Genomic DNA, 27,933 nt, shown 5'->3' on the forward strand with positions numbered 1-27,933 from the left:
TCGTCGAGCCAGCGCCAAGATGGCGGTTCTGACAGGCGAAGGGTGGCCGCGCCGGGGGTCGCTGGGGCCGGAGCGGAACCGCCGCGGCTGAGCCCCTGAGCCGCCCTCGAGGCAGGCGCCCGGCCGCCGGGACCCAGGACATGGTGCGATCCGCACCGGGCCGCCGCCGCCGCCGCCGCTGAGCTCGCGGGCCGCGCCGGGCTCGAACGTGGGAGCGGGAAGATGTTTTCCGCGCTCAAGAAGCTGGTGGGGTCGGAGCAGGCTCCGGGCCGCGACAAGAATATCCCCGCCGGGCTGCAGTCCATGAACCAGGCGCTGCAGAGACGCTTCGCCAAAGGCGTGCAGTACAACAGTGAGTGCAGGCCGGCGCGCGGGCTTCCTGCCAGGGGGACGTGGGAAGTGGGGTCCGAGGGCTCGGGCGGAGGAGGGCGCTGCCCCGCGGGGTCCGCAGGTCCGGGCTCGGCGACTGGGACTTGGCGGAGACCAGGTCGCGGCCCGCACCCGGAAGCACTGGGGGCCGCGTCGCGCCCCGGGGCCTCGCGGTCTGCGGGTGGCTGTGGCAGGTCCTGTTCGTCCGTGGTGAAGATCTGCTGCGCCCTTACCTGTGGCGGGTACTCTAGGGGCCCTCACTTGGGGTCGAGAGTTGATGCCGGGCGGGAGATGAGGTCCTGGAGGACCCCAGGGGTGGAGGGCGGGCGCCTCGGACCGCGGGATCCCTCCCGAGGCGCAGAGGCGCGGTGAGCGTTCTGTGCGCTTCGCTTGCGCGGTGCGGTGCGTCCAGGCGGTTCCTGGTGCGCTCGGCGGGGCCCTGATTGGCCCGGATAACCTCGCCTAACGGCGACTCTTACATAACGTAGGGAGAGCTCTGTGGTCTGTGACGCTTGAGGGGGTGGGGGGGCTCCCCGTCGGAGAACCACGTGACAGCCTGCCCAGGAGCCCCGAGATCCAGCCGGCCCCGGTGGTGTGAGCGTTGGGGTTTTTCCTCGTAGGCTTCCTGTTCGGTTTGAAGGGAATGTCGTCTGCGCCACATGTGCCCGCCCCACCCCCTCCCTTGTCTTAGGAGCGTTCGTAGGGATATATTTGGAAAAAGCTCCAGAAGGCAGAAGGACTCTTACTTACTGTAGGAGACTTTTCTTCCCCTGAGGGAGGGAGCGGTTATTTTCAGCTGCCCCCAGAGCCCAGGACGTTTCCAGGCCTGTTATAAATTATGCAAACTGTGTAGCTCCTGGACGCTAACCATTCTCTTGACCTCTTTTACGTTTTTTCTGCTCGCTGTCCTTTCCTAGCGTTTTAAAAGCTTTTTATGTTGTTCTCGGCGTTTAAATTGTTCCCTTTCAAGTATTTTCATACGTTGCTGCAAGATTTTGGACTCCTCCCTGCCGCTCCCTTTGCTACTTTAAGGGGAGAGCTTTTGGTCCCTGCGGTGACCTATTTAGTCAGTAATGCACAACAGGAAGAAACTAATTAGGAGGATCTCTGTGCGGGTTTAGAAGAGAGGTCGTTGTAGTTGTACTGCCGCACAGTTTTGTATGTGTTTCTCTCACATTGAGAGAGGGGAATGGCAAGTCAAAATACTCTTGTGTACAAACCTGTAGGATCTACATCTGGAGTCCCTCATTCACTTTTATTACTTAACGGTATTGTTTTAAACTTGATCCTAGTCTTGTGGAATCAGAGCTGGAAACTGAATTTTTCACCTTCTGGAAAGCACTCCCCCAGAGGCACATTGCCTAGCCTTGGGTGGCAAAGAAGGGTGGGGGGTGCGCGGTAGACTTATCCCAGAGAAGTAAACCCAGTCTCCGGTAGCTAGGAGGACAGGCTGGGATTCCCTAGGACTCCCGGAAAGGGGTGAGATGGAGAGAAGTTACATTAGAGGGAGGTTGTCTCTGTAGTTGGACAATATGCAGCTTTGAAACTTTCTGGTAGACTTTGCTTATTTTCCAAAATAGCTTACTTAGGAGAAACAAAGCAGCAATCTGGGGACTACAGATGCAGGACTTTTGTAGGAAAGAGCTGATGACGTCCACGTGTAGATGCTGTTTCTTACAGATCCTTGCTCTCTTGGGGCAGACAAGTCATCTCCTTTCAACCGGCTCTCATACTGAGAAGTGCTCAGGTCACATGCGGGAGCCCAGCATACACATCGAATTTAGAATCAAAATCTGAGTGGAGCCCTGGACCAAGTGGAAGAGTGTTGCGTAACCTGGTCTATCCTTTCTACCATCACGGGACACAATTCTTCACCCTGTTTGGTGAAGAAGCCTTGACTGGGGCAGCTTCCCAAGTGAGGAAGTACCAGCCCTAATGGAACTGGTCAGAAGTGCTCTTGCTCAGGCCAGCTTTCCTCACTCACAGAGAAAGCCTCCAGACACTGGGACAGCCAGAGTCCTGGCCAGGTGGCTCTCAGCACTAGAATTTAAAAATAGACTTAAGCACTCCTTCACTAAGAAACCTTTTGAAAGGTTGATTTCGGGATAAGAGAGCTTTTCCAGGGTAAGAAGGAAATAGCTTTAAGATTATATCAAGATTCTGGGGCGCCTGGGTGGCTCAGTTGGTTGAGCAGCTGCCTTCGGCTCAGGTCATGATCCCAGCGTCCTGGGATCGAGTCCCACATCGGGTTCCTTGCTTGGCGGGGAGCCTGCTTCTCCCTCTGCCTCTGCCTGCCACTCTGTCTGCCTGTGCAGAGAGGCATATCGGCTGTGCAGACGGGATATCGGCTCTCTCTCCCTCTCTCTCTGACAAAAAAAAAAAGATTATATCAAGATTCTGTGAACAGACAAGTCATGTTTGAAAAAGAACCAAAGAGGACCTCTAGGAATGAAAACCACGGTCGTGAAAATCAAAGTCAGCAAACAGGTGAGGCAGCGTAAGAACCAGACTAAGGAGAGCGTTGGTGCTGGAAGAGAGCTGTGCAAGCCCAGAAATGAAGCAGATTCCAACACACACCTGACAGGGCTTTCAGAACAGCGAGAATGGGGAAGGAGCAGTATTGGAGGGAATGAAGACTGGGGATTTTCCAGAATTCATGAAATACGTGAAACTCCCAAGAAGTCCATGTCCAGAGTTTTTAAAAACATACATAGCTAGACACATCATTAGACATTTTCGGAACATCGGGGCGCCTGGGTTGCTCAGTTGGTTGAGTGTCTGACTTGTGATCTTGGCTCAGGTCGTGAGATCGAGCCCCATGCAGGGCCCTGTGCTCAGTGGGGAGGCTGCTTGAGATTCTCTCTCTCATCCTCCCTCTGCACTGCCCCCCCCCCCCCCCCCCCCGCCCCGCCATGAAGGAACAAACGAACAGCGTTCAGAGAGCCACTCTAGCTGAGACAGCGCGGAAGCAAGGGCGCTCGGCTTGCTTCCTGCACGTGGTAAACTCTGGTGCCGGACAGAGGAGGAAAGCACAGGAAGCGGGGTAGCCATCCAGGCCTGTCCGTGAGCACAGACCTAGTAACCTAGTGAGAGGTCAGGAAATGAGCACTGGAAAAGCAGCAGAATATTAATAACAAATCATTGCACTGAGACCAAGTAGGACTCCCCAAGAATGCCAGGGTTAGGAGAGACGGTAAAGTCTGTGCTTTACCGTGGAGCATTATAACCTCAGTGGGTCCAAGAAACAGATGTGATAAAATTCAACACCCATCCATGATTTACAGAAAATGAGAGGAGGTTCAGATTTTATTTTTATTTATTTTTTAAAGATTTTATTTCTTTATTTGACAGAGACACAGCGAGAGAGGGAACACAAGCAGGGAGAATGGGAGAGGGAGAAGCAGGCTTCCCGCTGAGCAGGGAGCCCGACCCGGGGCTCGATCCCAGGACCCTGGGATCAAGACCTGAGCCAAAGGCAGACGCTTAACGACTGAGCCACCAGGCGCCCCTAAGGTTTTATTTTTAAGTAATCTCCACACCTAACATGGGGCTTGAACCCACGACTCTGAAATCGAGTCACATGCTCCACTGCCAGAACCAGGTGGTTAGTGTGGCGGACGACAGGCAGAGGCCTTGTGATGAATGTGGCTCCAACCCAGACCTTAAAGGGGCCCCGGAGATAAAGTTCCAGGAGACAACGGGCTGCCGGTACAAGATCAGGAAACGCCCAGCAAACATCAGACCTTGGTCTCTGAGGACGTCAGGTTTCACAGAACGTCACGTCGGTACAGAGTCCGAAACACTGTGACAGCTTCGAGCGGTGGCAGACGGTGGCCGCCCTTAGGGCCGGGACCTCCGAGGGTGTGTGTACACAGATGAGCGTGTTGTACGCCGGAGGCTCACGCCATGTGTGGACGCTGCTGCGGTGGACGTGGTCAGTGTGCATGATATGTCCGAGAGATAAAAGAGAGCTTTGGTAAAAGCAGGAATTGGTACAACAGGGCCAAGCAGATTTGAAAAGGAACCGCTCCGGAAAGCGAAGAAAAGGGAAGAAACCGGCCATGAAATGAGAGCCCGGCGCTGTAGCAGGCGGTCCGCAGAGCACGAGGTGCGGCTCCTCCCGCGCCCAGGAAGGTCTGGGGCTGGTGCTTTGTCCTGCCCTCAGCCTGGCCAGGGTTGTCTTGGGGACAGGAGCCTGCCACCCCCTGGGGGTCAGCTGCATGTGGTCTGTCCCCCTCATCCTCACTCAACGAGAGGCAGAGGCCCCGGCATCAGGGGACTCCCCTAGACCGGCATGCTTCCCGCAGAGGGTTCAGGCTCATGCCAGGGACCCAGGACCTCCCCACAGCTGCGCTTACAGCACAGACGTGTCACGCCCTGACCTGTCTCCCAGCTTCTCCTAGGTGTCTGGCTTCTGGCTGGAATCGAGTCTAGATTGCCCGGACCTTGGGAGCAGTGGCCGGGTGTGTTCTGTGTGTGGACATGACCGAGCAGGTGGAAGAAGGGCAGCCCCGAGGTCTGACCAGAGACGGTCTGACCCGTCCCGAAGACGGAAGCTGGGACTCAGAGAGTGTGGGCTGGGCTGGGGAGGTTGATGCTGAGAGTCTCACGGGGAGAGTACTGAGTGTTCAAGAACAGAGGGGCTTTGGAGCACTTGGGGGTGCAAGGAGGGAAAAGCCAGCTGGCCGGGGGACCAGACAGGGCTCTAGGGCAGCTCCGCAGTGTCCTCGCCCAGCCCCAGGGCATGAAGCGCCATCCCCCAGCCCCAGGGCTGCTCCAGGTGGTCCAGGAGCCTGCAGCCCATCCCTCAGGCTGCCCATCTGCATGTCTTCTCAAGCCAGAACCTTCCCCGGGGTCCAGTCCATCACCATGGTCATCAGCCTTGCTCCCATCCTCGCCCCGCCCCCTGCCCGCCGGCTCTCCATGGCATTCCTGACTGCTCTTCGTCTTTCTAGAACAAACCGGACCATGGTACTCCTATACTAAATGCCACACCATCTCAGAGCTGCTGGCAGGAGGACCGCACCCCTGCACGGTGCTGCAGGACTGGGCCCCCGCCTGCCCAGCGTCCGCGCACTCGGCTGCCTGTGGGCGTGCACCCAGCTCCCAGGCCACTCTGTAAATGTGTGCAGCAAGTAAAACGGAATTCTCCTTTGTGCCCTAACCCCGCCTGTGTGGCCTTGAAAATGGTGGCGCTCTGCAGAACTGCTAAAAATACCAGGGCTGTGCGGAAGTAGGTTAGGAGCAAGCTACGGAAATCTAGGGAGCCGCCTAAGGAGAACGTCGGCCACCCCCCCAGCCCCTCCAGCAGCCTGACCCTGGCCCCGGGAGTCAGGAGTTCACAGGATGTCCGACTCCAGGGGAGACCACTTTCCTGCAGGTGCAAAGTCTGAGTGGGCTGTGGTTCCGTCACCCCAGGGCCTGGGGAGATGCCTTCGGGGCCCCCCTCTGCAGAGCAGGGAGGGAGAGCCGAGGCCCAGGCTGGGGCCGCGACCCCTTGGGTGTCTCCCAGCAGCTCAGCCCTAGTGCCCTGCTCTTCCCTGCTCACAGGCCACGTAGGCCACGCTCTGTGCAAAAGCGCGCGTGTGTGGCCTGCGGCTCCCTTGCCAGAGTTCGAGTTCTCTGCCGGTCTGATTCGCTTCCCTGATCTGTCCTGTACCCTCAGTGAAGATCGTGATCCGCGGGGACAGGAACACGGGCAAGACCGCATTGTGGCACCGGCTTCAGGGCAAGAACTTTGTGGAGGAGTACATCCCCACGCAGGAGATCCAGGTCACCAGCATCCACTGGAGCTACAAGAGTGAGGGCCGGCTGCGGGCGGTTGGTGTGGGGCGGGCGAGAGGCGGGGTTGGGGTGCAGGCACGGTGCCCCTCATGTGGGGCGGGGTGGGGGGTGGCTCTCATGGATCCTCCTGTAGTCTGGCTCCTTGGAGACCCTGCCCCGGTGTCCCCAGCTGTGGTGTCATCAGGGAAACCCTGTAGACGTGAGGGAACCTCCTTAAGCTCAGAAGCGCTATGATGGGGGCACTCGCTAGAGCTTCTCCTGGGTTGCTCTGAAACCACCCCCTCCCCATGGGCAGACAAGGTGGCGAGGGAGGGTCCTCCAGGGCGGGAGCTGTGGCAAAGGCCCCCTCTCAATTCTAGAGACCACCGAAGGGCACAGAGTTCAGGTTTAACACGGGAGACATCTGGGGAGTCTCCCTGCTGCCACCGGCCCTGGGCCCACACGTGCTCCACCAGCAGGAGGGACCCCTCAGTCCCTTTGAGGCTTTCCCTCTGCAAGATCGCCTGATGGACAAAACGTGTCGTGTCCTGAAGCCCCACGGGCAGCAGACAGTTGCTTTGCATGTTCAGAAACCATGAAAGTAAAAGTCCTTTGAGCCATTTCAAACATACTTTTTACTGACAAAAAGATGTAGTTGTGAACAGGACACATGGGCCTGTAGAAGTTGTGACTCCCACTGAGTGATGGCCCAGCCCCATCCCAGGACAGCTACACGGGCCAGCATCACCCTAGCTCACCAGCGGGGGCTGGCAGGGCCTTAGGGCAGCTCCCCCGGCACCCTTCCCAGTTGGGATAGTGGCAGCGTGCTTTTGTGCCCTCAGCTTGGGGACAGGTGCATGGCGGGTCTCCACCTGTCCCCTCAGAATCATGGGGATGGAGGGGTGAGCCCACTGTCCTCGTACTTGGGCCCACCACCAGGAGCTATGGCACATGCCCTGGGCCCAGGCGGGCTGTTCACAGGGTCTGCTCCCTGGGTCCTGGCACCTGTCCCAGGCAGAGATCCGCCAAGGAGGGTCTAAGAGTCTCCTCCCTGTGAAGAGTGAGCAGAGCGTGAAAAGACAGGTGGTTCTGAGAAGGCCAGGCCGTGAGCCGTCCTGACGGCCTGCGGGGGTGCCCGCCTCCCAGCAGGGGCCTGTGCCCAGCCGGCCGCTCCAGAGGCTTCAGTGGAAGCTCAGTGCTGCGCAGCCAGCTAGAGGGGGCTGATGTCCTGTGAACAAACTTGAGGCTGGTCACTGGATAAGAGTCAGGCTCATTGAGGCCTGTCCCTGCACCCGGAGCCTGCTCCCCAGGCGCCCCTGCAGAGGTGACCTTAGCTGTTGGACCTGGCTGGGGACGAGCCCACCCCAGGAACACCTGCAGGAAACTGGGAGACTGTCAGCTGCGGACAGGCCAGGGCTGTTGAGTGCAGCCTGAGCAGAAGCCTAACACCTTGTTGCCCTCCGGGGAGGGAGGCTTCGGCTGCAAAGGCCGCACGTGGGAGCAGGGTGTCCTTGGCCAAGGTGCTGAGGGAAGAGCCTGAGGTCTCCTGGTGGGGGACCCACGCTGGAAGAGTGGGACCACACAGCAGCACCTGGACAGCCCCTAAGAGCCCAGGTGTGACCAGAAGGCCAAAGGTCACGTTGGACACTAATCTTCATGTCTCTCCCTATTTTAGCCACTGACGATATCGTGAAGGTTGAAGTCTGGGACGTGGTTGACAAAGGTAAGTCCTGTCTGCATCATGAGTCCTTTTTCCCAATGCTTTATGCCCTCTGTGAGCAGAAGCCCTCCTTGCCGCCTCCCCGCCGCAGTGTGGCCACTGTGTTGGCGCGTGTCCTGGCGTCTCCAGCACGCAGGTCTCTGCGTTCCCATCACACTGGCTGTGGACGCCGAGCGTGCGACCAGAAGGGCCACTCGCCAGAGCAGCACGGGGCTGTCAGAGCTCTGGGCCTGGGAGCCGCTCCCTCCTGCATCCGGGGTGGCGGGAGCTGGACACCCAGTAGCGAGCCGGCAGGACCGCAGCCTCCGCCCTTCAGAAGCGTGTTCCACCCGCGGAGGCAGCACACGGCAGAGGGGCGTGGACCGGGTACAGCTGGGCCCCCCCCTGCCCCCCCCCCCCCCCCCCGCCCAGAGCCCAGGACCAGCTTTTAGGCTTCCGAAGCCACCCCCCACCCCCAGGGGCCACATGCCCCTCGGACTGCTCCACTCAGGCTGCGGAGTCTCCGCTCCCACGGGGAAGCCCTGGGCCTCTGGGCCCGGCCCATGTGTGCTTGGCGGTGAGGGGCACACGGCCCCCTTCGGCCCCTCCTACTCCCTCTTCACTCTCGGGCCTTGAGCCCGTGTTCCTCCAGGTGCACCGTGCGGCCCCCTGTGCTGCTGAGCGTGCTCTGACCTCCGACCTCTGACCTGGGAGGCTTGCTGTCACTGCGTGTCCTCCAGTGAGAAAGGAGACGGTGGTTGCTGGTGCAGAATGTGCCCACCCCCTGCCCTCCCCGTGTTCTTGGGAGGCAGGTTTAGGTTCCCAGGACTGGTGGAGCTGCTGCCGCTGGGACGCCTTCAGCCCGTGGGGGCCTATGGAGGCCTCGTGCTCCAGACCTGGGCCCGCAGCGCTCTGCGGCCTGGTTACTGTTGTGGTTTGAGGGGAAGCCTCCGTGCTCTGGGGGCCCCCCCCTCCTGGAGCACTGCCCGCCCCCTTCCCGGCCTCAGCTCCATCAGTTGGGGTGGGATACAGGTTTCCAGAGTGGAGTCCATACCTGGGGGACAGGACCCCTTCCGGTGAGCATGTGCCGTTGTCACTGCTGGGAAGTGTCCTGCAGTACACCGGAGATGCAGCTCACCCCACGGGTCATGGGTGCGCCCGCTCCATGCCTGTGGAGGCACAAAGCCCACACGCCACGTGTGGGGACGGCAGGGGCTGGGATCCCTTGGCCTGGCAGTGTACAGTGTCCCACTGAGGCGCGGAGAGGGCCAGGGCCAGGGTGGCACTGCAGCGGAAGGTCCCAGGCTTGTGTGTGAGCACGCAGTGAGCCACCTAGTCCCCTCCAGTGAGACAGAAGAGCCCCCTCTCCCCCGCTCCAGCCGCTCGCCTGCTGGGCAGGGTCTGAGCGCCACGCACAGCAGCAGAGGTGTGGCAGCTGAGGCTCAGGTCCTGGTGGACCGCGGGAAAGGGGGCACGGAGGCGAGGCCCAGTGAGTCTTGAGAACCTGCTTGTGGGGGGTACCCCAAAAAGAGCGGGCCCTGGGGAGCAGTCTCCCTTCGCCCGGGCAGCGGTAGCCCCCTGAGATGGTGGGTGGCACTGGAGGCCCTGTGGCCCCAGAGCAGGCTGCTGACCTGGGACAGCCCCACAGGGCGGAGAGGGTCAGAAACGAATGCAGTTGTTGGGGGGAAAGGAAGGCTTTCTTACTTTGCCCAGGCCATTCCTCAGACTGAGGGACCCTGGAATTCCCAAGGTGACAGACAGTCCTTCCTCCCTGCTTGGAAATAGAGCCCAAGGGCAGGGAGCAGAGGGTTTGGAGCCCTTTATCCTCAGGAACCACTAGAGCTGCCCAGGGCCTCAGCCCAGCCCAGGAAGGCTCTGTGGCCCCACAGGCAGCACCTGGGAGACTGGGCTGGGCTAGCCTGTGCCAGCGAAGGAAGGAAGTGCCCACGTTTGAATCAGGGCCGGCTCGTTGATCACCCCGCTGAGCCCTGCTGGGCACCTTCCGGTTTAGGCCGAGCTGTTGGAACCCGTCAGGGCCTCTCTCCGGGGGTCCCGGTGAGGCTGTGGCCCCTTCCTCCACCAGCAGGGTTGCTCCAGCACCAGCTGTGTGGCCGGGGCGCCCCATTAGACAGGTATGGTGCCTGCTGGAGCCGGGAGCGGGACAGTGGGGGGAAGTGTTCCCTCTGGGGCTACGATTCCCCCTGTAACTGTCGTCTGTCTTCTAACAAGGGAAGTCCAGGAGGCGAGGGGATGGCTTGAAGGTGGAGAACGACCCCCAGGAGGTGGGTAAGCTGCGTCCCCTGCCCCCGTGGGTCCCACCGTTCCAGGTGAGGGTTGGGACCGCCCCAGGACTCTAGTTGGACCAGCTGGCCCCACTGCTCATGGGGCGGGGGGGGGCTGTGTTGCCCATAGGTGTATTTTGGGATGGCTGGGCTTGCCTGAGCTGTTATCGGGGACACCTGCCAGGCCCTGTAATGAGTTTCACCTGAGACGTATTTAGGTGCACGGGCCCAGTTCTGCAGCCCCAGGCACAGGGGCATGAGTGTGGCCTGAATGAGCTCTGCTGGCAGCCCCCACCCCAACACGAAGTCTGAGGCAGATGGGCCCCCCTTCCATCCCAGGGGAGCTTTCCCATTGTTTTCCGAGGACCCTGCTCTCTGGGTCCTCCTGCCCGTAGACAGTCTCAGGGTGGTGGGCAGCCTCTTTGCTCCCCTTTAGGGCAGGAAAGTTGGGTGACTGCCTGGTCCAGGTCTGTCTGGCCCTTTCTGGGACACCGTGCTACTACCACCACATTACAGCCACACCTGTCTGTGTGCTCTAGAAGGTTCTCTGTCCGCGTCTTCCCCCGGTCTGGATGCGCTTGTTGCAGTGGGGTGGTGGCTGCTCCAGCACTCTTGTCCCTCTGAGTGCTCGAAGGCGGCTCCTGCGGCTCACAGGGAGGCTGCGGTAGGCTGCTGGAGAAAGCCCCAGGTCAGGGGCGAGGTCAGGGGCTCTTTACTGCTGCAGACCCTTCCAGGGTCAGTTTTCTGACCCCGACTCTCGATGATCTCCTTTACGTATTTTTTGCCAAAATGAAAATAGCCATCACCTTCCGGACTGTGCTCTTCAGCCTCCCCAGGAGATAGGGCTCAGCCGTGGCAGCCTGCCCCGGGCACCGTCCCATGCCGGTTGTGTCCCGTCCTTAGGCAGAGTCCGAGATGGCCCTGGACGCCGAGTTCCTGGATGTGTACAAGAACTGTAACGGTGTGGTCATGATGTTCGACATCACCAAGCAGTGGTAAGGGGCGCGGCTGGAGATAGCCCTCGAGGCCCCTGGTGACGTGCCACCTGGAGGGCCGCCCCTGCTGTCCAGCAGGTCGGAGTGACCCCAGCATCAGTGCCGGTGCCGGATAGTTCCAGGCTATCCATGGACATCGTGCACACCAGCAGCTCAGCCGCGTGGAAGCCGTGCCTGGCCGTCTCTGGGCATGTCCATGAGCACAGGGCGGGCTGGGCTGGGACAGCACAGGGGCAGGGGGGTGCACACCTTCCACAGCCCATAACCCTTCCTGAAAGTACCATGCAACATTTGGCAAAATCAAGTGGCCATTAGTTTGGGGTTCCCTAAGACATCCCTGACATTCTTTGACTGGGGGGACACAGAGCTAAGATCCCAGCAAAAGACTGCAGAGCAAGCTGCAGGGGTGAATGAGGGGGCAGCCCAGTGCCAGCTCCCAAGGGGCCCCTCCTTGTGGAGTTACACGGGCAGCATGACACACAGGAAGTGCCGTCTCCTAGGGCAGACGGGGACACTCGATTCCCCAGGCCTGCCTGGCGCCAGCGCTCCCGCCTCCCAGAAGCAAGGCAGGGGAGCCGCTCCTACAGGGTGGGGAGGGGGCACTATGGGTAGAGAGCACCAGGAGCCCCGGCCCAACAGTCACCCAGGGCCAGCCTTCCTGCAGGCCTGTCCAGGAACAGTCGGGCCTGCCCTGTGGACGCTCTGGGGCGCACCGCCAGAGCAGGTGTCTTACAGAATGCCGGGGGAGGAACGGACAGCAGCCTCTGTGGAAACGGCCTGTGGGGCCTTCATTCCATTGTCACTGTTTTTAAATGTTTATGATTCTTGCGTACGTAGCCCACGTTCCCCGTTGCACACTCGGTCCTGCTGTCAGACGCTGCGCTGTGTTGCTGGTGGGATCCAGCCAGGTTTTCCCCGGGACGCTCCGTCTTCAGAGCTCTGGGGTCTTACTGCCGGCTGTGTGGAATCCATTCACGCACGGGGGCCCGACAGGGCCTCCCACCAGCCCTCCTGGCACGAAGGGACGCACACCTGGGTGCCTCCCATCGTGGGGCGCCCGGTAGCTCGTGCAGGAGAGACCTCGGGGTGGCGGCAGGCGGCGCATCGGAAACGTGCAGGGCGGGGTGGGACGGCCCCGGTGGTGCAGACGTGCCCGTGAGAGGCAGCCAGGTGTGTCTGCTGGGCACACCGCAGTGTCCCTTCCACCCAGGGGACTGGAGGTGGCTTTCCTGCATGCAGTCTGCTAGAAACCCTTGCAGTTTCGGGCAGGCCCTCGGTGTCAGGGAAGCCTGCAACCTTTGCCGACAGCAGGAGGCCGGCACGGGGTGCCCGCTGGGAGGCACGCGGGGGCTGCAGGGAGGAGCAGCAGGTGCCAGTCTGGAGAAGCGAGGGCGGACCCGGGTCCCCGCGCTGGCTGGCGCTCAGATGCTGGGCCAGAGGGAGCTTGGAGGCCGGCGACTAAGCAGCAGCACACTCCATGCTGGCGGCGCCCTCTGTCTATGCTGCGGCCAAGGAGAACAGCTCCACTGACCACCCGCACTGACCCCCTCGTGGGTCAGCTGGCATTCGCAGGGGACAGTGCGGGCCAAAACGAGGCGTGAGCTGCTGGGCCCTGTGGGGCAGAAGAAATGGTAGAGACAGGGCCGGAGGGCGGACACCCCTGGCCCTTTGTTAACACTCCCAGGGAGGCGTGGGAGTCAGAAACAGTCCAGCTTGCTGCCTGGGTGTGCGAGTCTGTGGTTCCCGCTGCAGCCTCTGGGTCGGAGGCACGGCGCTCACTCCCTCGCACGCCATCTGGGAGCCCGGGCCTGGAGAGCAAGGCTGTGACTCCGCAAAGGCACCCCTTGGAGCCCCGCAGGCTGCAGCTGTGTTCCACAGGGACGGTGCAAAGACCCCTTGCCTCAGGGACCCCTGCAGGCAGGGAACTGGGGAGAAAACTGCAGAAGCAAGGCCTGTTCTGGAGGGTGTGGGCACTCGGCCCTTGTGCTCCATGCACCCGGGGTCCTGGGCTCAGGACATGTGACACAGTGGGGTGTGGGTCTTGAGGTTGACACTAAGGAGGTCTCTCCTTGCCTGTGCCTCCTAAGGACCTTCAACTACATCCTGCGGGAGCTTCCCAAGGTGCCGACGCACGTGCCAGTGTGTGTGCTGGGGAACTACCGCGACATGGGCGAGCACCGAGTCATCCTGCCTGATGACGTGCGTGACTTTATCGACAACCTGGACAGGTGGGTGGGGCAGCCCACGCCAGGGATGCACCCCTGCCTGCCCAGCTCCAGTGGCCCCCGGGCTGGGAGCAATGCTGTGGGCAGTGAGGGTCCAGCAGGAGGACCTGGGGCCAAGGACAGCAGAACAAAGTGTTGGTGGCTGGCTTCCTGGCACCCGGCAGGCCTGCAGGGGCAGGGGGTGCCAGGGGTCGGGCTGACACAGTGAGGCCCCTGCCTCTGCACAAGTCCGGGCTGGGTGTCACCTGCTGGGCCCTCAGGCGTGGCCCTGGGGCTGCGGGACTGCTGGCTTTAGCCTGTGGCTGGGGGAGGTGCCGGCATCAGGAGCAGCCTGGTCCAGGTGTGGCCCTTGGCCTGGAGGGACTGCGCCCTGCTGCCCACCACTAGCCACCTCCACCTCAAGCCACGTGTTCCTTTTGCAAACAGGCCTCCAGGCTCCTCGTACTTCCGCTACGCTGAGTCCTCCATGAAGAACAGCTTTGGCCTAAAGTATCTGCACAAATTCTTCAATATTCCGTTTCTGCAGCTTCAGGTGAGCGTCGGCGGGTAGGCAGCACAGGGTTCTCCGGGACCCGTCTGGGGCTGGCAGTCCCAGGATGGCCCCTCCATCCCCTCCCCTCTGCCAGGCCAGCCTGAGACCCAGGGATCCCTTAGATGCCCCTTTGGGCCATTTCTGACCAACAAGGCAAGAACCGGAGGCCTAGACGTGTGGGTGACTCGGGCCTGCACCGGCTCCTGCTATCACGCCCTTGTGCTCGTCGGTCTTCCCCGTGGGAGCATCCTGGGTTCCTGGGTGTGTGGCTGCAGGGGGAGCCCACCACGTTGCCCCCTCCGTCTGTGCAGGCGCAGAGCCCGGCGACCACGCCCACTCTGGGGAGCGATTCTGGGTGTACAGAGGAGACAGAGAGGTGGTGCCGGGGGCCTCCGGGCCCCTCGCTCCGCTTCCCCTGGTGGCAGTCTCTGGTTTCCCCAGCGCTGCTCTCCAGACCACAGAAGCAGTGTTGGTGCCCTGATGCAGGGTTGTCCTCCCGTGTCCCTCACAGGCCTGGCCCCACCTCATGTGGAGCGTTGGGCTGAGCCTGCTCTGGGCTGGGAGAGCATCTCAGGGAGCCCCATCCGGGTCTGTCCGACGTGAGACCAGGTCTTGGGCTTTCAGGGGCAAAACCACAGAGGTGGCCGCCTTTCTCATCACATTGGAACGTGGGCGTGTAACATCGTGGCATTGTGTACGTGGCCCCTCTGTGGCCCAGTGGCCGCCACGCCTCCTCCAGGCTGTGTAGGCTGGCTGGGGAGCGTGGTGGCCTTCCTGCCCTTTTTCTCTCTGGAGGGCAACGGGTGCCCCGCAGACAGGGTGCGTGGTGGAGGTTTCAGCTGGAAGGCAGGCCGGTACAGGCAGACTCCTTGGGGGTGGCGGCGGCCGCTGCACCCCGCTCTTGCCCTTGGGACCGTGCGTGTCGCACGCATCCCTTTTACTGATCCCTGGAGCTTCCTGTCCACGCACAACAGGCACCCAGACCCGAGAGAAACACCCGGAGTTTCCTGTACCTGGCAGTCAGCACCGCACGTCACTGGAGCAAGCCAAGCGGCTCGTGGGTGGCAGGTGTGGCTGATGCCCGTGGAGAGGCGTGTGCCGGAGCTCGGAGTGTGCAGGGACACGGCGGAAGCCTGGTGTTAGGCCGTCAGAGCCACACGGGCTTCTGGGGCACCGTGTCTCTGGGTGTCGCTCACGTCCTTGACCCTGTCCTCAGAGCCACACCGAGCTGTGGGAGTGGCCCGCTAGCCGCTGGGTCGTCCATCGAGGGCTGGCCAAGTGGGGACGCAGGCTGACGGGGTCTCTGCTTCGTCCTCTAGCGAGAGACACTGCTCCGGCAGCTGGAGACGAACCAGCTGGATGTGGACGCCACGCTGGAGGAGCTGTCAGTGCAGCAGGAGACGGAGGACCAGAACTATGACATGTGCGTGCGCCCTGCGGCAGCCCTCGCGCCAGCCCTGCCCGCAGGCTCTGTGGGAGGGACAGCCTCCCTCTGGACGCCTGGAGCTCAGGCCTCACCAGCCAGCAGTGCCGAGCGCCTCCCTCCGGGCGGACATGACAGCCTGAGTGGATCATGTCGCCCCAAGAAACCGGAGTCATTTCCGTCGGGATGCGGCGGTGGGAGGGGATGGGAGCGCAGGAAGGGGAGCTGTGTCACCGTCAGCAGGGCGCTTGTCCGGAACAGGCAGCTGCTCTTGTGCGAGGGGACCCCCCCTCCCAGGGGAGCAGACCAGCTGCCCCTCCGGGTACTCCCTGGGGCCCACAGAGCACCTCGGGGCCTTTTTAAATTGACCTGACCAGATCCCCGGGGGCTCCAAGCTGACGGGCGTCCCTGAGGCCCAGCCAGCCATCTGTGTACCAGAGGTGGTCACTGTGCTGGTGCCACTGACCCAGGACAAGTGTTAGCCCGAGGCCCTGCTGAGACTGGCTGGCCTCATGTTTCCTGACTCGGGCTGCCATGGTTGGGAGGTCAATTTCCCCAACTATAGAGTAGGTCCTCAGAGAGCTCCTTGACCTTGGGAGAGGCTGGTGGAGCTGAAGAGTGGGGGGGTAGGAACGGAACCTTCCGGTCCTTGGTAGCGGAGGGAGGGAGGCTCCTGGTCACGCCAGCGCATGCCGACGACGGCTGTGTGGGTGACGGGCAGCCCTCAGGCAGGCCCTGCTGCCGCCCACTCCAGGGGCTGTGGCCACCCTGCGGCTCCTGGGAGAGGCTCTTTGCTGTGTCAGGAGGGGGTGACCCTGAACTACCCTCGATCCTGGCGCTTCCATTCTGTGTAGTTCCCACAGAAAGCACCTGAGTGCCCCCACCGCCCACGCTCATGTCCTGGGCACGCTGGCGCCCCCAGCATCTGTCTGTCCCCACAGGGACTCACAGGAGGGCCTCTGGGTCTCCCCGGAGCCACATCCATGTGTTGGTCCTGGACCTAGCCAGAGTGGTTCTGGGGGAATTTAGGCTGCTTGGCTGGTTCCAGGGTGAGCCCCACGCTGGCGGGGGCAGCTGTCTTGCCGTGGAGCTCCTCCTGGGGCTGATTGGCTGAGCCAGAGCTCGGGAACCCAGCACTGCCCACTCAGTGTGTTGCCCCCAGGGGAGACGGCGGCCGGAGCCCGCCCTCCATGTGCGCCCCACAGCCAGCCCTGGGGCCAGAGGAAGGCAGCCCCTCGGGGGCTTGACGTTGCCGTCTCTGTGAGCTCTCGCCTGTGAAAACGCGGGACCAGCCAGAGACCTAGGCCAGGGCTGGGCTCCACCCTCGGCCTGCCCGTCCTTCTCACTCCACCAAGTCCTAACTTGGGGGGCGCACACGGTGGCCGGCCCCCGTCCTTTGTCGGTCCCCAGGGAGCCTGGGCAGCGAACAGGGCACCTGTTTGTTATACACCTTCCGCCGGAAAGCCCGCCCCACGGACAGTGGGTCTTGTCACCGAGGCCCTCGGCGCGGCAGGTCCCGTCTGTGCCGCTGACGGATGGAGAGCCCCGGGTGTGGGTGTGGGGCCGAGCCTGCCTGTCAGCACTCGCCAGTCCCTTCCCTGGTGGGACCCTCTGCTTGACGCTCAGGCGTGAGAGCCGATGAGCCCGAGGGCCGGGACACGGTCGCCCTCATCTCCGAGGAGGAGACTTCAGGGAAGGCGGACTGCTCACTGCCTGCTCTGTGTGCCCCCAGCTTCCTCGAGATGATGGAGGCACGCAGCCGTGGCCACGCGTCCCCGTTGGCAGCCAATGGGCAGAGCCCATCCTCAGGCTCCCAGTCTCCAGTGGTGCCGCCCAGTGCCGCGTCCACAGGGAGCTCCAGCCCCAGCAGCCCGCAGCCAGCCCCGCAGCCGCCCCTCCACACCACCTCGGCCTGCCCCCGCCCCCCGCCCCCCATAGAGGCCCCACTGCCCCCTGCAGCCCCTGCCCCGAGGCGCAGCATCATCTCCAGGCTGTTTGGGACCTCGCCAGCGGCTGAAGCAGCCCCTTCGCCCCCAGGTGAGCCCCAGGAGCAGCTCTTGGGGAAGGGGGTATGGGTGACCCAAGCAGTGGAGTGCCCTGTCTCACTGGTCCCTTGAGCTTGTAAACCGCGACAGGGCCGACCTCCTTCCTCCTGGGCAGGCAGCCCCACAGCCCAGTCCCATGGGTACCACCTGGGATGGGCCCGCGGGGGCGGGCACTGGACACGTGGGAAGCAGCCTCTCTCGTCCCCAGAGCCAGCCCCTGCTGCAGAGGCCCCGGGCAAAGTCCAGAACGTGGAGGATTTCGTTCCTGAAGAAAGCCTTGACCGAAGCTTCCTGGATGACACGGCCCCCCAGGAGGACGAGAAGAAAGTCGGAGCCAAGATCCTGCAAGACAGTGACAGGTAAGAGCAGAGGCCAGGTGGGTCCCCAGTCTTCCCCGCACCCCCAGCCCTGGGTGAGCTAAGGGGGTGGCCCCACCAGATTGGCAGCCTCTCAGAGGGAAGGGCTCCCTGAAGCCCCCTGCCCAGAGGGAGCTGGGAGAGCAAGGCTGGCCTGACCCCACATGTTGGTGCCCGTGACTCACTGTTAGCACCTGCTTGGGCTGAAAGCATATGAGAGCATGGGCACTGGCAGAAGCCCCGGGGCCTCCCCGTGACGTTGGGCAGACGGGGTGGCTCAGGCTGGGCCTCCTGCCTCCGCTCACCCCTCACCAGCTCCCAGGCCTCCCCATGTGCTCCCCAACACCCTGTGGAAGCCAGGTCAGACCTGTTAGTCCCTGCATCCCTGGGTCCCTCCAGAAATGCAAAGCCGCGGAACAGAGCCCAGCCCCAGGCTCCTCCCCCAGTACCAGAAACATCCCCAGCCCATCCACACCCACGCCCTGCACCCCACCATCAGGCAGGACGGCACCCCCTTCCCACATCAACAGAACGAGCCCCACCGTGGCTTCCTGCTGTCCTTCTGGGCCCCCACCTCACACCCCCTGCCCCCCTCGCTGGCCTGTCCCACTGACCAGTGGGCTCCTTTACGGAGAGGCCCCCAAGACCTAGACCGCCCTTGCAGCAGGCCCCCGTTGTCCTCCCACTAATGTTGAGTGCCAAGGGTAGGGCTGACCCTCGGTCAGTGCCCACGCTGGGCACAGAGAGGACATCTGGCGTCTGTGGTGCCAGGAGTCTGGAGCGCAGGGTAGGCAGCTGGGCTCTCTGTACCCTCCAGTGACCTCTGACCGCCCTGCCCCCTGCCCTGCAGCGACGGGGAGGTCTCAGGCGGGAACCCGCTGGTGGCAGGTTTCCAGGACGATGTGGATGTTGAAGATAAGCCACCCAGCAGGCCGCTGCTGCCCACAGGCCCCGTCCCCAAGGACAACATCACTTCTTCCAGTGAGGAGGAAGCACAGGAGGTGGCAGGGCCCCCCAAGGCCACTGTCCTGGCCCCCCAGAAGCACCCAGGGCCAGAGACCAAACGGTATGTGGATGGGATCCAACCCGGGGCGGTGGGGGCACAGCCAGGAGCCCCCTGACCTCTTCCTTGTCCCCAAGGCCCTCCACAAAGGCCGTGAGGCTACACAGGGACGCAGCTCCCAGGGCGGTGGAGTCCCGCCGACCAGGTGTCCACAGGTCCCCCGCCGAGGACCCCACTGGAGGGCGTGAGCAGGGGAAGGATGAGCAGGCGGCTTCTTCAGAGAGTGACCCTGAGGGGCCCATCGCCGCCCAGATGCTGTCCTTCGTCATGGACGACCCTGACTTCGAGAGCGACTCGGACCCTCAGCGGAGAGCGGTGAGGAGGGGATGTGCCACCAGCTCGGCCTGGAGGCCCTGGGGATGGTTTTGGGTGGCAACGGCAGGAAGGAGAAAGTGCCCAGCGACATCTTCCTGGGGCAGGAGCCTCCCATCAGCGTGTGACACCCGGGAGCCAGTATCCTGGCTGTCACAGTGGACCCTGCTGGCCACCCTGACCCCAGGTTGGGTGTCCAGGGCTCTCAAGGTAGCTTGTCACTTGCCAGCGGGTCACACGCTGCAGGGCGCTGGGGAGGGCGCCGGCTGCTCAAGCTGCCTGCTCCTTCTCCAGGAGGAGTTCCCAGTTCGAGAGGACCTCTCTGATGGGACGGACGAGGATGCTGGCCCCGCCCTGCCACCCCAACCCCCCAAGCCCCCCGTGCCCTCCTTCAGACTGAAGAATGACTCAGACCTCTTTGGGTTGGGACCGGTGGAAGCAGGCCGCAAGGAGATCAGCGATGAAGGTAGTTTGGGAGCCTGGGGGGATTGTGGGTCACGGGGTGCGTGCCAGGACCATGCTGGAAGGATGGGCAGCAGGGGGCACCTGGCCGAGTATCTGCACAGGTGGCATTTGGTGGCCTGGCAGCGTGGCTGCAAGCGGGATGGACTTGGGAGTCCTGCCACCCCAGGGAGGAGTTTCATGGTCAGTGGGCCCGTGGAGCACTCGCGGCGCTGTGTAGCCCCAGGCAGCTGCACGGCTCCCTTTCCCCTTCCCCACCCTCTCCTGAGCCCCTTAAACCCAGCTTCGGCCGACCAGCTGGGTCACGAGACGTGTCCCAAAGGTTTCTTGTCCCCAGAATGGAGAGGGAAGGACCCCCCCCCCCCCCAGGCTCGTGCTAGGGTGAGGTGTGTCTGCCTGGCACCAGGTGTGTGCGCTAGTCCCCTACAGGTCGCCGCAGCGTTGCCGAGGTGCGCCTTCTGGCCTCTGTGCACCAGTGACAAGGACGGGTCCCGCTGCCCCCTGGCCAGCCAGGGAGTCACAGGCCCATGCTGTGTCTTTTCTCTGCAGATAAGGAGGGCAGGCCTCCCACAAAAGAAAAGAAAAAGAAAAAGAAGAAAAGCAAAGAGGTAGGCGCCCTGCCTCCCACCTCCCACGTGCCCACTGGGCAGCGTGGGGCCCTGGTGCCCCCACAACCTGACGTGCCCCCTTCCCAGGAGGAAGAAAAGGCCGCAAGGAAGAGGAGCAAGCGTAAGAGCAGGGACAGGGAGGAAGGCAGGCAGGAGCGGCGGCGGCGGCCCAGGGCCCCGGAGAGGACGGCGGTGGACGAGCTGGAGGCCTTCCTGGGGGGTGCAGCCCCGGGCGGCCACCTCCGCGGGGGCGGGGACTACGAGGAGCTGTAGGCCTAGCACCGCTGACTGACTGCTGGGGGGCCCCGGAGGGCGACAGGCCCACTCCATGCTGGCAGGCGTGCTGTGGGGATGGGGCCCACTGTGCAGGGAGGGGGGCCTGTGGGCGGGGTTCTGCGGGCAGCCGGCCCCCAGCGCTTCTCAGGGATGGGACTGAGGCCCAGGAGGCTGCAAGGCTGTTTACAGGGCGGGGTCCGTCCTCGTCACTGGCCTGGCTCCTGCTTGCCCCCAGCCCGCTGCACTCGCTCTCCCAGCCCCCCACACCTGGGTGGGCTCCGCTTCCTGCCCCTTCTGGCATGGGGGGCAGACGCCAGGCAGCACTGGCACCTTTTCCGGGGTTGGCTCTCCCCCGGGGCCCAGCGGCCAGCTCTGCACCTGCGCTGGGCTTGCTGCTGACCAGGCCGGGAGGTCCTCACACACTGCTTCCTCTCGTTTTCCTCCGACGCTCCACTCCGACCATAAAGCTCTCCTGTTTTACTGTGTGTCTGTGTTGCTTCTCCCTGTACACGGCTCCTGCCCCGGCCCATCTGTCCCAGGTCGCCCTGGGTGGTGGGTGGGAAGGTCCTGAGTTCCCTGCCTCCCCCAGAGAGGCAGCTGTCCCTGGACAGGAGGCCCAGGGAGGGGGTCCAAAGAGGCCTTCCCAGCAGGCCCAGCCCCAGGTGTGCCTTGCCTCCTGCAGGCTGGCTGACCTAGCCATTGTCTTGCACACCTGCCGCAGCCCACCTAGGTCAGGGCTGGGCAGCTGTGCCCAGGAATACCTGTGGACTCCCAGCCCTCCTAGGGCAAGCGTGGCTCTGCTCTACTGTCCGCCCTACTGGCCTCTGGCAGACACTGCCCTGTTCGGCCACCCTCCCCGTTGCCTTCAGCCCAGCGTCCTCTTGTGGCCCCAGCGGCAGGTGCCCAGCCCCCACCCGCCACCTCCACAGTTGCCATGAGAACCATGCACACGGTGGGAGGGTGGGGGCCGAAGCCAGGCCTCCCTTCTCAGTCCGGAGAGCCTCCCCTTCCGCAACCCCTGTGCCTAGAGGCCAGACAGTTCTGCACCCTGGAGGATGCAGGACAGCAGTCCCAGCTGGAGGCCAGGCACCCAGCGGACCCCTCAGGGATGTTAGCCCCCAGCCTAGGACATCTCCTGCCTGTTGGAGGCTGCTCGCCATGGGGGAGGGGAACCTGCCCAGGGCCCTGAATCTAAAGGACCCACAACAGGGCAGGTCCCGCCCTTAGAGGCCAAGGGCATCCATGATTCCAGCCTCTGCCAAGTCAGACTGTCCTGGCTCAGCATCGTGTCTGGGAGGGGCTGGGCGGCTACAGGATGGATGTCACCATGTGGTTTGGAAGTGGGCCATGTGCAGACCTGTGCAAGGTGGTGACAGCCCTCCACTCACCCAGACACTGGCCCCCAGGGAGCCGAGGAGTGTACCCTCGTCCCGGAGAGTCTGAGCATGCTGGAAACAGGAGGCTGCGGGCCTCACTCTGCTGTGCCCATCTGGCCCCAGGTACCTGCCAGTTTGGCCAGCGGGGCTGGGAGCAGCCCATCTGCTCCTGCAAGGGCTTGGCGGAGGGTGAATTCCGGGAGCTGTCAGCAGCCCCAGCCAGAGCCTGGGTCTCCTCCACGTCCTGCTCCAAGGCCACCATCAAGCCACCAGCTGCCTGGGGCGGGGGTGGGGGGAGTATATGGCTGGAGGTGGGGGCTAGCAGGGTGCTCCTGGGTGCAGCCACCCCGGTTGGACCCGAGGTCTGCACCTTGGACGTGAGGGAGAGCTTGTCACCTGGCACTCCGCACCAACACACAGCTGGTGGGCCCCACGGGTCCCAGGCCCACCGCACGGCCCCTTTAAATGCAGCCCCGCCGGCCACCAGCGGGGGCAGCACTGAGCGGCCGGCGGCCTCCGCGCCGCTGCCTCGAAGCTTCTGCCGGTGCCCGGGACGCCGCGGAGCGGAGCGGGGAAGGCGGAGCGGGCGCAGGCCTGCGCAGCCCACCGGGCGGGCGCGGCGGGGAAGCAGCGCCCAGGTAAGGGGTCGCCGGTCGCTGCCCCACGGTCGCTATCACGGGGCGGGGGGCACCTGCAAGGATGGGGGGCCGCCCCGGAGCTACACCAGCGGGTCCCCACGCGAGGCGCTCAGGGCGGGGGCAGGGCTGTGCGGCGCGGAGGGCCGCGGGAGGGGCTCGTTTGGCCTGGGACCCCGGCAAGGGCCGACCGGCCCCATGACCAAGGGGAGGGGCGTCACCCAGTCCAGCTCCTCACCCCACCGCAGCAGCAGAGCTGGGCTGTCACCTCCCTGGGGCGGAGCGTCATGCCCTGTCATCGGACCCCCAATCCCGGCCTGGCTCTGAGCTTAGGATGGGAAGGGGTGAGAAGGGGACAGTCCTATGGACAGGGACGGAACAGGGGAGGGCGCAGGGCTAGGATGGGACAGGCACCGACGCCCCGTGGCCCTGACCCAGAAGAGCAGACCTGCGGGCAGAAAGCCCCTGGCACCCTGGGACACAGAGGGTCGACCTGGAGGCCAGAGATCCTGCCAGGTGAAGACCCAGCCCCCTGCTTGCCCTTGCTCAGCCTGGGGCACGCTTCCCCGTTTGTGTGAGGAAGGGGCCGCCAGCATCGCGGGAGACCTGAACCAACTGGTCCAGCCCCCTGAGCAGCAGCTGGGCTGGTGGCCCAAGCACGAACATTAGCCCAGCGCATAGGGTGGACCCTAGCCCAGCCCCCACTGCGGGGGCAGAGGGACCTCAGGTTGCCATGGAGCCTTCCTGAGCGGCTGTGGAGAGGGCCCTCTCCTGAGAAGCAGTGAACAAGGAGGGGGGGCTTTACCCGCCCACCACCCTGCCTCCCTGGCCTGCGGCCTGGCCTGGTGCACCGCTCAGGGGAAGAGGGGCGGCCATGAGCTCGTGGCTCACGCCCCCATGTGGTCCTGCAGCCCGTGCCTGGCTTCCCAGCTGCAGGGGGAGGGGGGCTCTCCAGTCCTTGTCATGACAACCCCAACAAGCCTGGTGGGTTTCAACCACCCCAAGATACTAGGGATCAGAGAAGGTTTCTGCAAAGGAATGGGGGCTTTCAGGCCCAGGTATGCCCTCTGTGGGGCATTATTCTGGCCTGGGCCACACACAGAGGGTTCAAAGTGGGGCAGGTCAGAACCTGCTGGGCCCACATGAGGGCCCACTGGGGCCTCACGCCTGGGGTTTGGCTCCGGCGACCGTTCCCAGTGTAGCAGCCCTTGCAGAACTGGGAGAGGGACTCCATGGCCCACCTGGCCAGCAAGTGAGTAGGGAGCCTCAGCGACTTTGTGCAGAGTCAATTAAGTCTGGGGCCCCGGGTCTCTCCCTCGCCTGCCCCATCAGAGGGGCCTGCTCTGCGCTGGGCACTAGGAGGGGCTTCGTGAAGCCAGCTCCTCCGAGGAAACCTGTAAATAAGGCTTCACATGAGCATTCGGTCATTCCAGCTGGGACCCCTCCCTCCTTCCGGCCCCAGGAGGGAGCTCTCTACCCAAACCTGCCCAAGGGTCACTCCTGGGAGCAGAGGGACCATCCAGGGATATGGGGGCAGGCGCTTGGGGACCGCAGCAACAGCATGGCCTTTCTGGCTGACTGGCTCCATCCCAGCAGAAGGTGGCCCCGGAGGGAGGGCCCGGGGCAAGCGGGAGGACCTGAGTGGCTGGACACCTGGGTTCCTGCAGGTGCTCCTGACGCCGGCATGGAGCAAGAGCCTGCGGCCTCAGCCAAGGCCGGCAGCCAGGACTGCTGCGTCCACTGCGCCCCAGGTAAGTGGGGCCATTGCAGGGGTGTCACCTGGCCTGGGTTGCAGAGGGGCCACCCTGACCCGCATCTCCCACCAGGGCAAAAGCCCCCCAAGGCAGAGTAAGCGGCAACCGCCAGCCTGGGGACCTCTCTTAAGATGACCCGCACGGACCCGCCGGACCTGTTGGTGTCGACCGTGTACCAGGACATCAAGGTGGCGGCCCCCGGGCCCGCGTCGCGGCGCCCGCCATGTGAACGCCCGCCTGCTGCGCCCGCGCCTTTCAACAAGCGCCACTGCCGCAGCTTTGACTTCCTGGAGGCGCTGGACGGGGCGCCCATGGAGGCCCGCACAGAACCGCCGCCCCCAGAGCCTGCGGCGCCGCGCCCACGGCCCCGCGACGGCGAGCCCCGGCGCCGCGCCCGCTCCAAGAGTGCGCCCCGCGCGTCCCCGGGCCTGGCGCCCGCTCCCGCCTCGCCGCCGGTGCTACCGCGCCGAGGCCGGGATGCCCAGCGGACGGCGCGGGCAGAGGCATCGCCGCACAGGGAGCCTGCGTACCCCGCGCTGCGCGCGCTCGCCAACGAGCTGCACCCCATCAAGCTGCAGCCGCAACGGGGCGGCCCCGGCCGCATGGCGCCCCTCTGCGCCACCACCGGCCGCTGCGCGCCCCCGGAGCCGCCCGCCGGGCCCGCGCCCCATGTCCGCTGCCGCCTGGACATCAAGCCTGACGACGCGGTGTTGCAGCACACCGCCCGGGGCTCTCGGTCCTGCGGGCCCGCGGAGACCACGCCCTGGGCACGCGTCGCCCCCCAGTTCCACGGCCTCACCGTGCCCGGGCCTCGCCACATGGCGCTCTCGCGCACCCCCACCCCCAGCGACACGTACTGCACGGACCCCCGGGCGCTGTACTGTGACGGTCCGCTGCCTGGGCCCCGGGACTACACGGAGCGCCGAAGCCTGCCCTTCACCACGCCGCCAGGCCCCACCCAATTCTTCTACACCGAGGAACCCGAGGGCCACCCTGGCGGGTTTCCTGCCAGCCCCGGGCCGCCGTTGGACAACTACTACGTCAGGCCCTTCCCGTCCGAGGAGCCCCCTGTGCCCAGTCCGAGGCGCAGCGGGGGCTACTATGCGGGGAAGTGCGCACCTTCCCGGTCCAGGAACCGCCCTCCCGTTCCTACTATGCGGAGGCCGCGCGAGTCTACGGACCGCCCTGCGGCCCCCGCTATGCTCCCGAGGAAGCCCGGGCTCACCCCCCTCTCCGCCCCTTTTACACAGAGGACTTCGGACGGTACCGCGATCGCGACGCCCTGGCTCGGACTTACCCCCACCCACGCAGCAGCCCCTCCTGGGGTGACTGGGGCCTGCGGCCTTACCGCACGCTGCAGGTCGTGCCTCCCCAGGACTCTGGCCCGCTGCTGGCCTCTTGGCACGGCGGGACCGGCACCAGCCCGCCCCGGCTGGTGACTGACAGCCGCCACTACTCTCGCTCCTGGGACAACATCCTGGCGCCCGGGCCGCGCAGGGAGGACCCCCTGGGCCGCGGCCGCAGCTATGAAAACCTATTGGGGCGCGAGGCCCGGGAGCCACGGGGCGCATCCCCCGAAGGCCGGCGTCCGCCCGTCGTAGTGAACCTGTCCACCTCGCCCAGACGCTATGCCGCGCTGTCCCTGTCAGAGACGTCACTGTCGGAGAAGGGCCGAGCGGGCGAGGGTCTGGGCCGCAACTGGTACGTCACGCCGGAGATCACCATCACCGACAACGACCTGCGCGCCGCGGAGCGGCCGACTGCCAGGGGCTGGGAGCTGCCTGGGGGGCGACCGCGGCGATCTCCGCCTGCCGCCCTGGAAGGCCCCACTGGTGGCCGCCAGCGCAGCCTCGAGCAGCTGGACGAGCTCATCACCGACCTGGTCATCGACTCTCGGCCCCCCGCCGGCCCGGCCCCCGACCCCTCGGCGGAGGGCCTGGGCCGCCACCTGCGCCGCCTGCTGGACTCTCGGCCCGCGGGCCCCGGGGCCCCAGCGCTGGCGCCGCGCTCGCCCCCCGCATCGGCCGGCAGCGCCGAGGAGCCCGCGGGCCAGGGGCAGGCGGCCGACGCGTCCCCGGAGCCCAGCGCCGACGAGGACGACCTGATGACGTGCTCCAACGCGCGCTGCCGGCGCACGGAGACCATGTTCAACGCCTGCCTCTACTTCAAGTCGTGCCACAGCTGCTACACCTACTACTGCTCGCGCCTGTGCCGCCGCGAGGACTGGGACGCGCACAAGGCGCGCTGCGTGTACGGGCGCGTGGGCAGCGTGTGCCGCCACGTGCTGCAGTTCTGCCGGGACAGCGGCCCGGTGCACCGCGCCTTCTCGCGCATCGCGCGCGTCGGCTTCCTGTCGCGCGGCCGCGGCGTGCTCTTCCTGGGCTTCCCGAGCCCGGGCTCCGCAGACAACTTCCTGCGCTTCGGCCTCGAGGGGCTGCTGCTGTCGCCCACCTACCTGTCTCTGCGCGAGCTGGCCACGCACGCGGCGCCCCTGGGCAGCTATGCGCGCGAGCTGGCGGCCGCCGGGCGCCTCTACGAGCCGGCCGAGTGCTTCCTGCTCAGTGTGTCGGTGGCCGTGGGCCCTGGCGCCGCGCCCCCCGGCGCCTCCGGCCGGCCCGCGCCCGCGCCGCGCAGCCCTGGGCCCACGGTACGCAAGTTCGCCAAGGTGGCGCTGGCCGCCGGCAGCCCGGCGCGTCCGCCCCCGGCCCGGGGTCGCGAGCCCGACATGGAGACGCTGATCCTGACTCCGCCGCCCGGCACCGCCGGCCTGGACCAAGAGGGCGAAGCAGGCCGGCGCGCGCGCGAGGTGGCCTTCATCCACATCCAGCGCGAGCTGCGGCTGCGCGGCGTCTTCCTGCGCCACGAGTTCCCGCGCGTCTACGAGCAGCTCTGCGAGTTCGTCGAGGCCAACCGGCGCTTCACGCCCACCACCATCTACCCCACGGACCGGCGCACCGGCCGCCCTTTCATGTGCATGATCATGGCCGCCTCCGAGCCACGCGCGCTGGACTGGGTGGCCAGCGCCAACCTGCTGGACGACATCATGTGAGCCGCGGGGTCGCGCCCGGGCTCCGCCCAGCCCGCTCAAGGCCCGCCCCCTTCGACCCCGCCCAGTCCGCGTGGGGCCCACCCCCGAGCTGCGCCCCGTCGACTCAGACACCGACCGCCCCGTCCACCCCAAGCCCACCCCGAGCCCCGCGCAGTCCACCGAGGGCCTGCCCCCGAGCTCCGCTGCCTACTCAGACCCCACCCAGCCCACCGGGAGCCCCGCCCAGCCCCTCAGGCCGGGCTGTGCTCCCCTCCAGTCTTCCACCTGTTCGCCGCAAGCTCCGCCCAGACCCCCTCCCTTTGGAGGTCAGAGGCCCCGCCTTGCCCTCCCCTTCCCCCAGCTAGCCCTGGGGCCTCCCCGGAGGCCGGTCCTCGGCCCCTTGGTGCTCCCCGCTGGGAGGCGGGGTGGGCCTGAGGGCCGCCCGGCCCTGCCTTCAAGAGGACGGGTCACCACTGCAGACCCCACCGCAGAGATCCGGTCAGCCCATTCCCTGACGCCCACGATACCTCCCGGGCACCTCCCCAGGCCGGGTTGATCAGAGCCTAATCCCGTCCCTTTTACATGCATCCACCCGTTTACTGTGGTTTGGGGTGCGTCCTGCTCGGAGGCCGTGCCTCTCTGGAGGACACCCTGGCTAGTCCCGTTGTGCTCGTGTCCCGAGCAGAAAAGGCTAGTGCGGGCCCTGCACGGCCCGTTCCCGCTGGCTCAA

At 64.8% G+C, this 27,933-nt stretch overlaps 2 protein-coding genes across 4 annotated transcripts; both read left to right on the forward strand.

Moving 5' to 3' along the window:
• The first annotated feature begins 21 nt into the window (after positions 1-21).
• Positions 22-20,895, forward strand: RABL6 (RAB, member RAS oncogene family like 6). 3 transcript variants are annotated; one of them, XM_047698988.1, is made up of 15 exons: positions 23-352; positions 6,035-6,169; positions 7,808-7,855; positions 10,061-10,113; positions 11,017-11,108; positions 13,196-13,336; positions 13,760-13,865; positions 15,185-15,288; positions 17,021-17,325; positions 17,542-17,692; positions 18,540-18,755; positions 18,830-19,067; positions 19,359-19,530; positions 20,076-20,134; positions 20,222-20,895. In XM_047698988.1, the coding sequence occupies exons 1-15, from the start codon at positions 223-225 to the stop codon at positions 20,405-20,407; spliced, it is 2,136 nt and encodes a 711-aa protein (XP_047554944.1). In that variant the 5' UTR covers positions 23-222; the 3' UTR covers positions 20,408-20,895. The 3 variants fall into 3 exon arrangements, with proteins under 3 accessions (XP_047554947.1, XP_047554944.1, XP_047554945.1); XM_047698989.1 differs by lacking the exon at positions 23-352 and adding an exon at positions 5,701-5,749; XM_047698991.1 differs by lacking the exon at positions 6,035-6,169 and having other exon boundaries at positions 22-352.
• A 968-nt stretch (positions 20,896-21,863) lies between these two features.
• Positions 21,864-27,365, forward strand: AJM1 (apical junction component 1 homolog). The gene is given in 5 exon segments (XM_047700762.1): positions 21,864-22,424; positions 22,670-22,937; positions 24,018-24,172; positions 24,248-25,276; positions 25,279-27,365. Coding segments are annotated over 2 exon segments (2,916 nt in total). The 5' UTR covers positions 21,864-22,424; positions 22,670-22,937; positions 24,018-24,172; positions 24,248-24,306; the 3' UTR covers positions 27,225-27,365.
• The last annotated feature ends 568 nt before the right edge of the window (positions 27,366-27,933 follow it).

This window comes from Lutra lutra, chromosome 13 (assembly GCF_902655055.1).
Source record: "Lutra lutra chromosome 13, mLutLut1.2, whole genome shotgun sequence".
NCBI classification, from domain to species: Eukaryota; Metazoa; Chordata; class Mammalia; order Carnivora; family Mustelidae; genus Lutra; species Lutra lutra.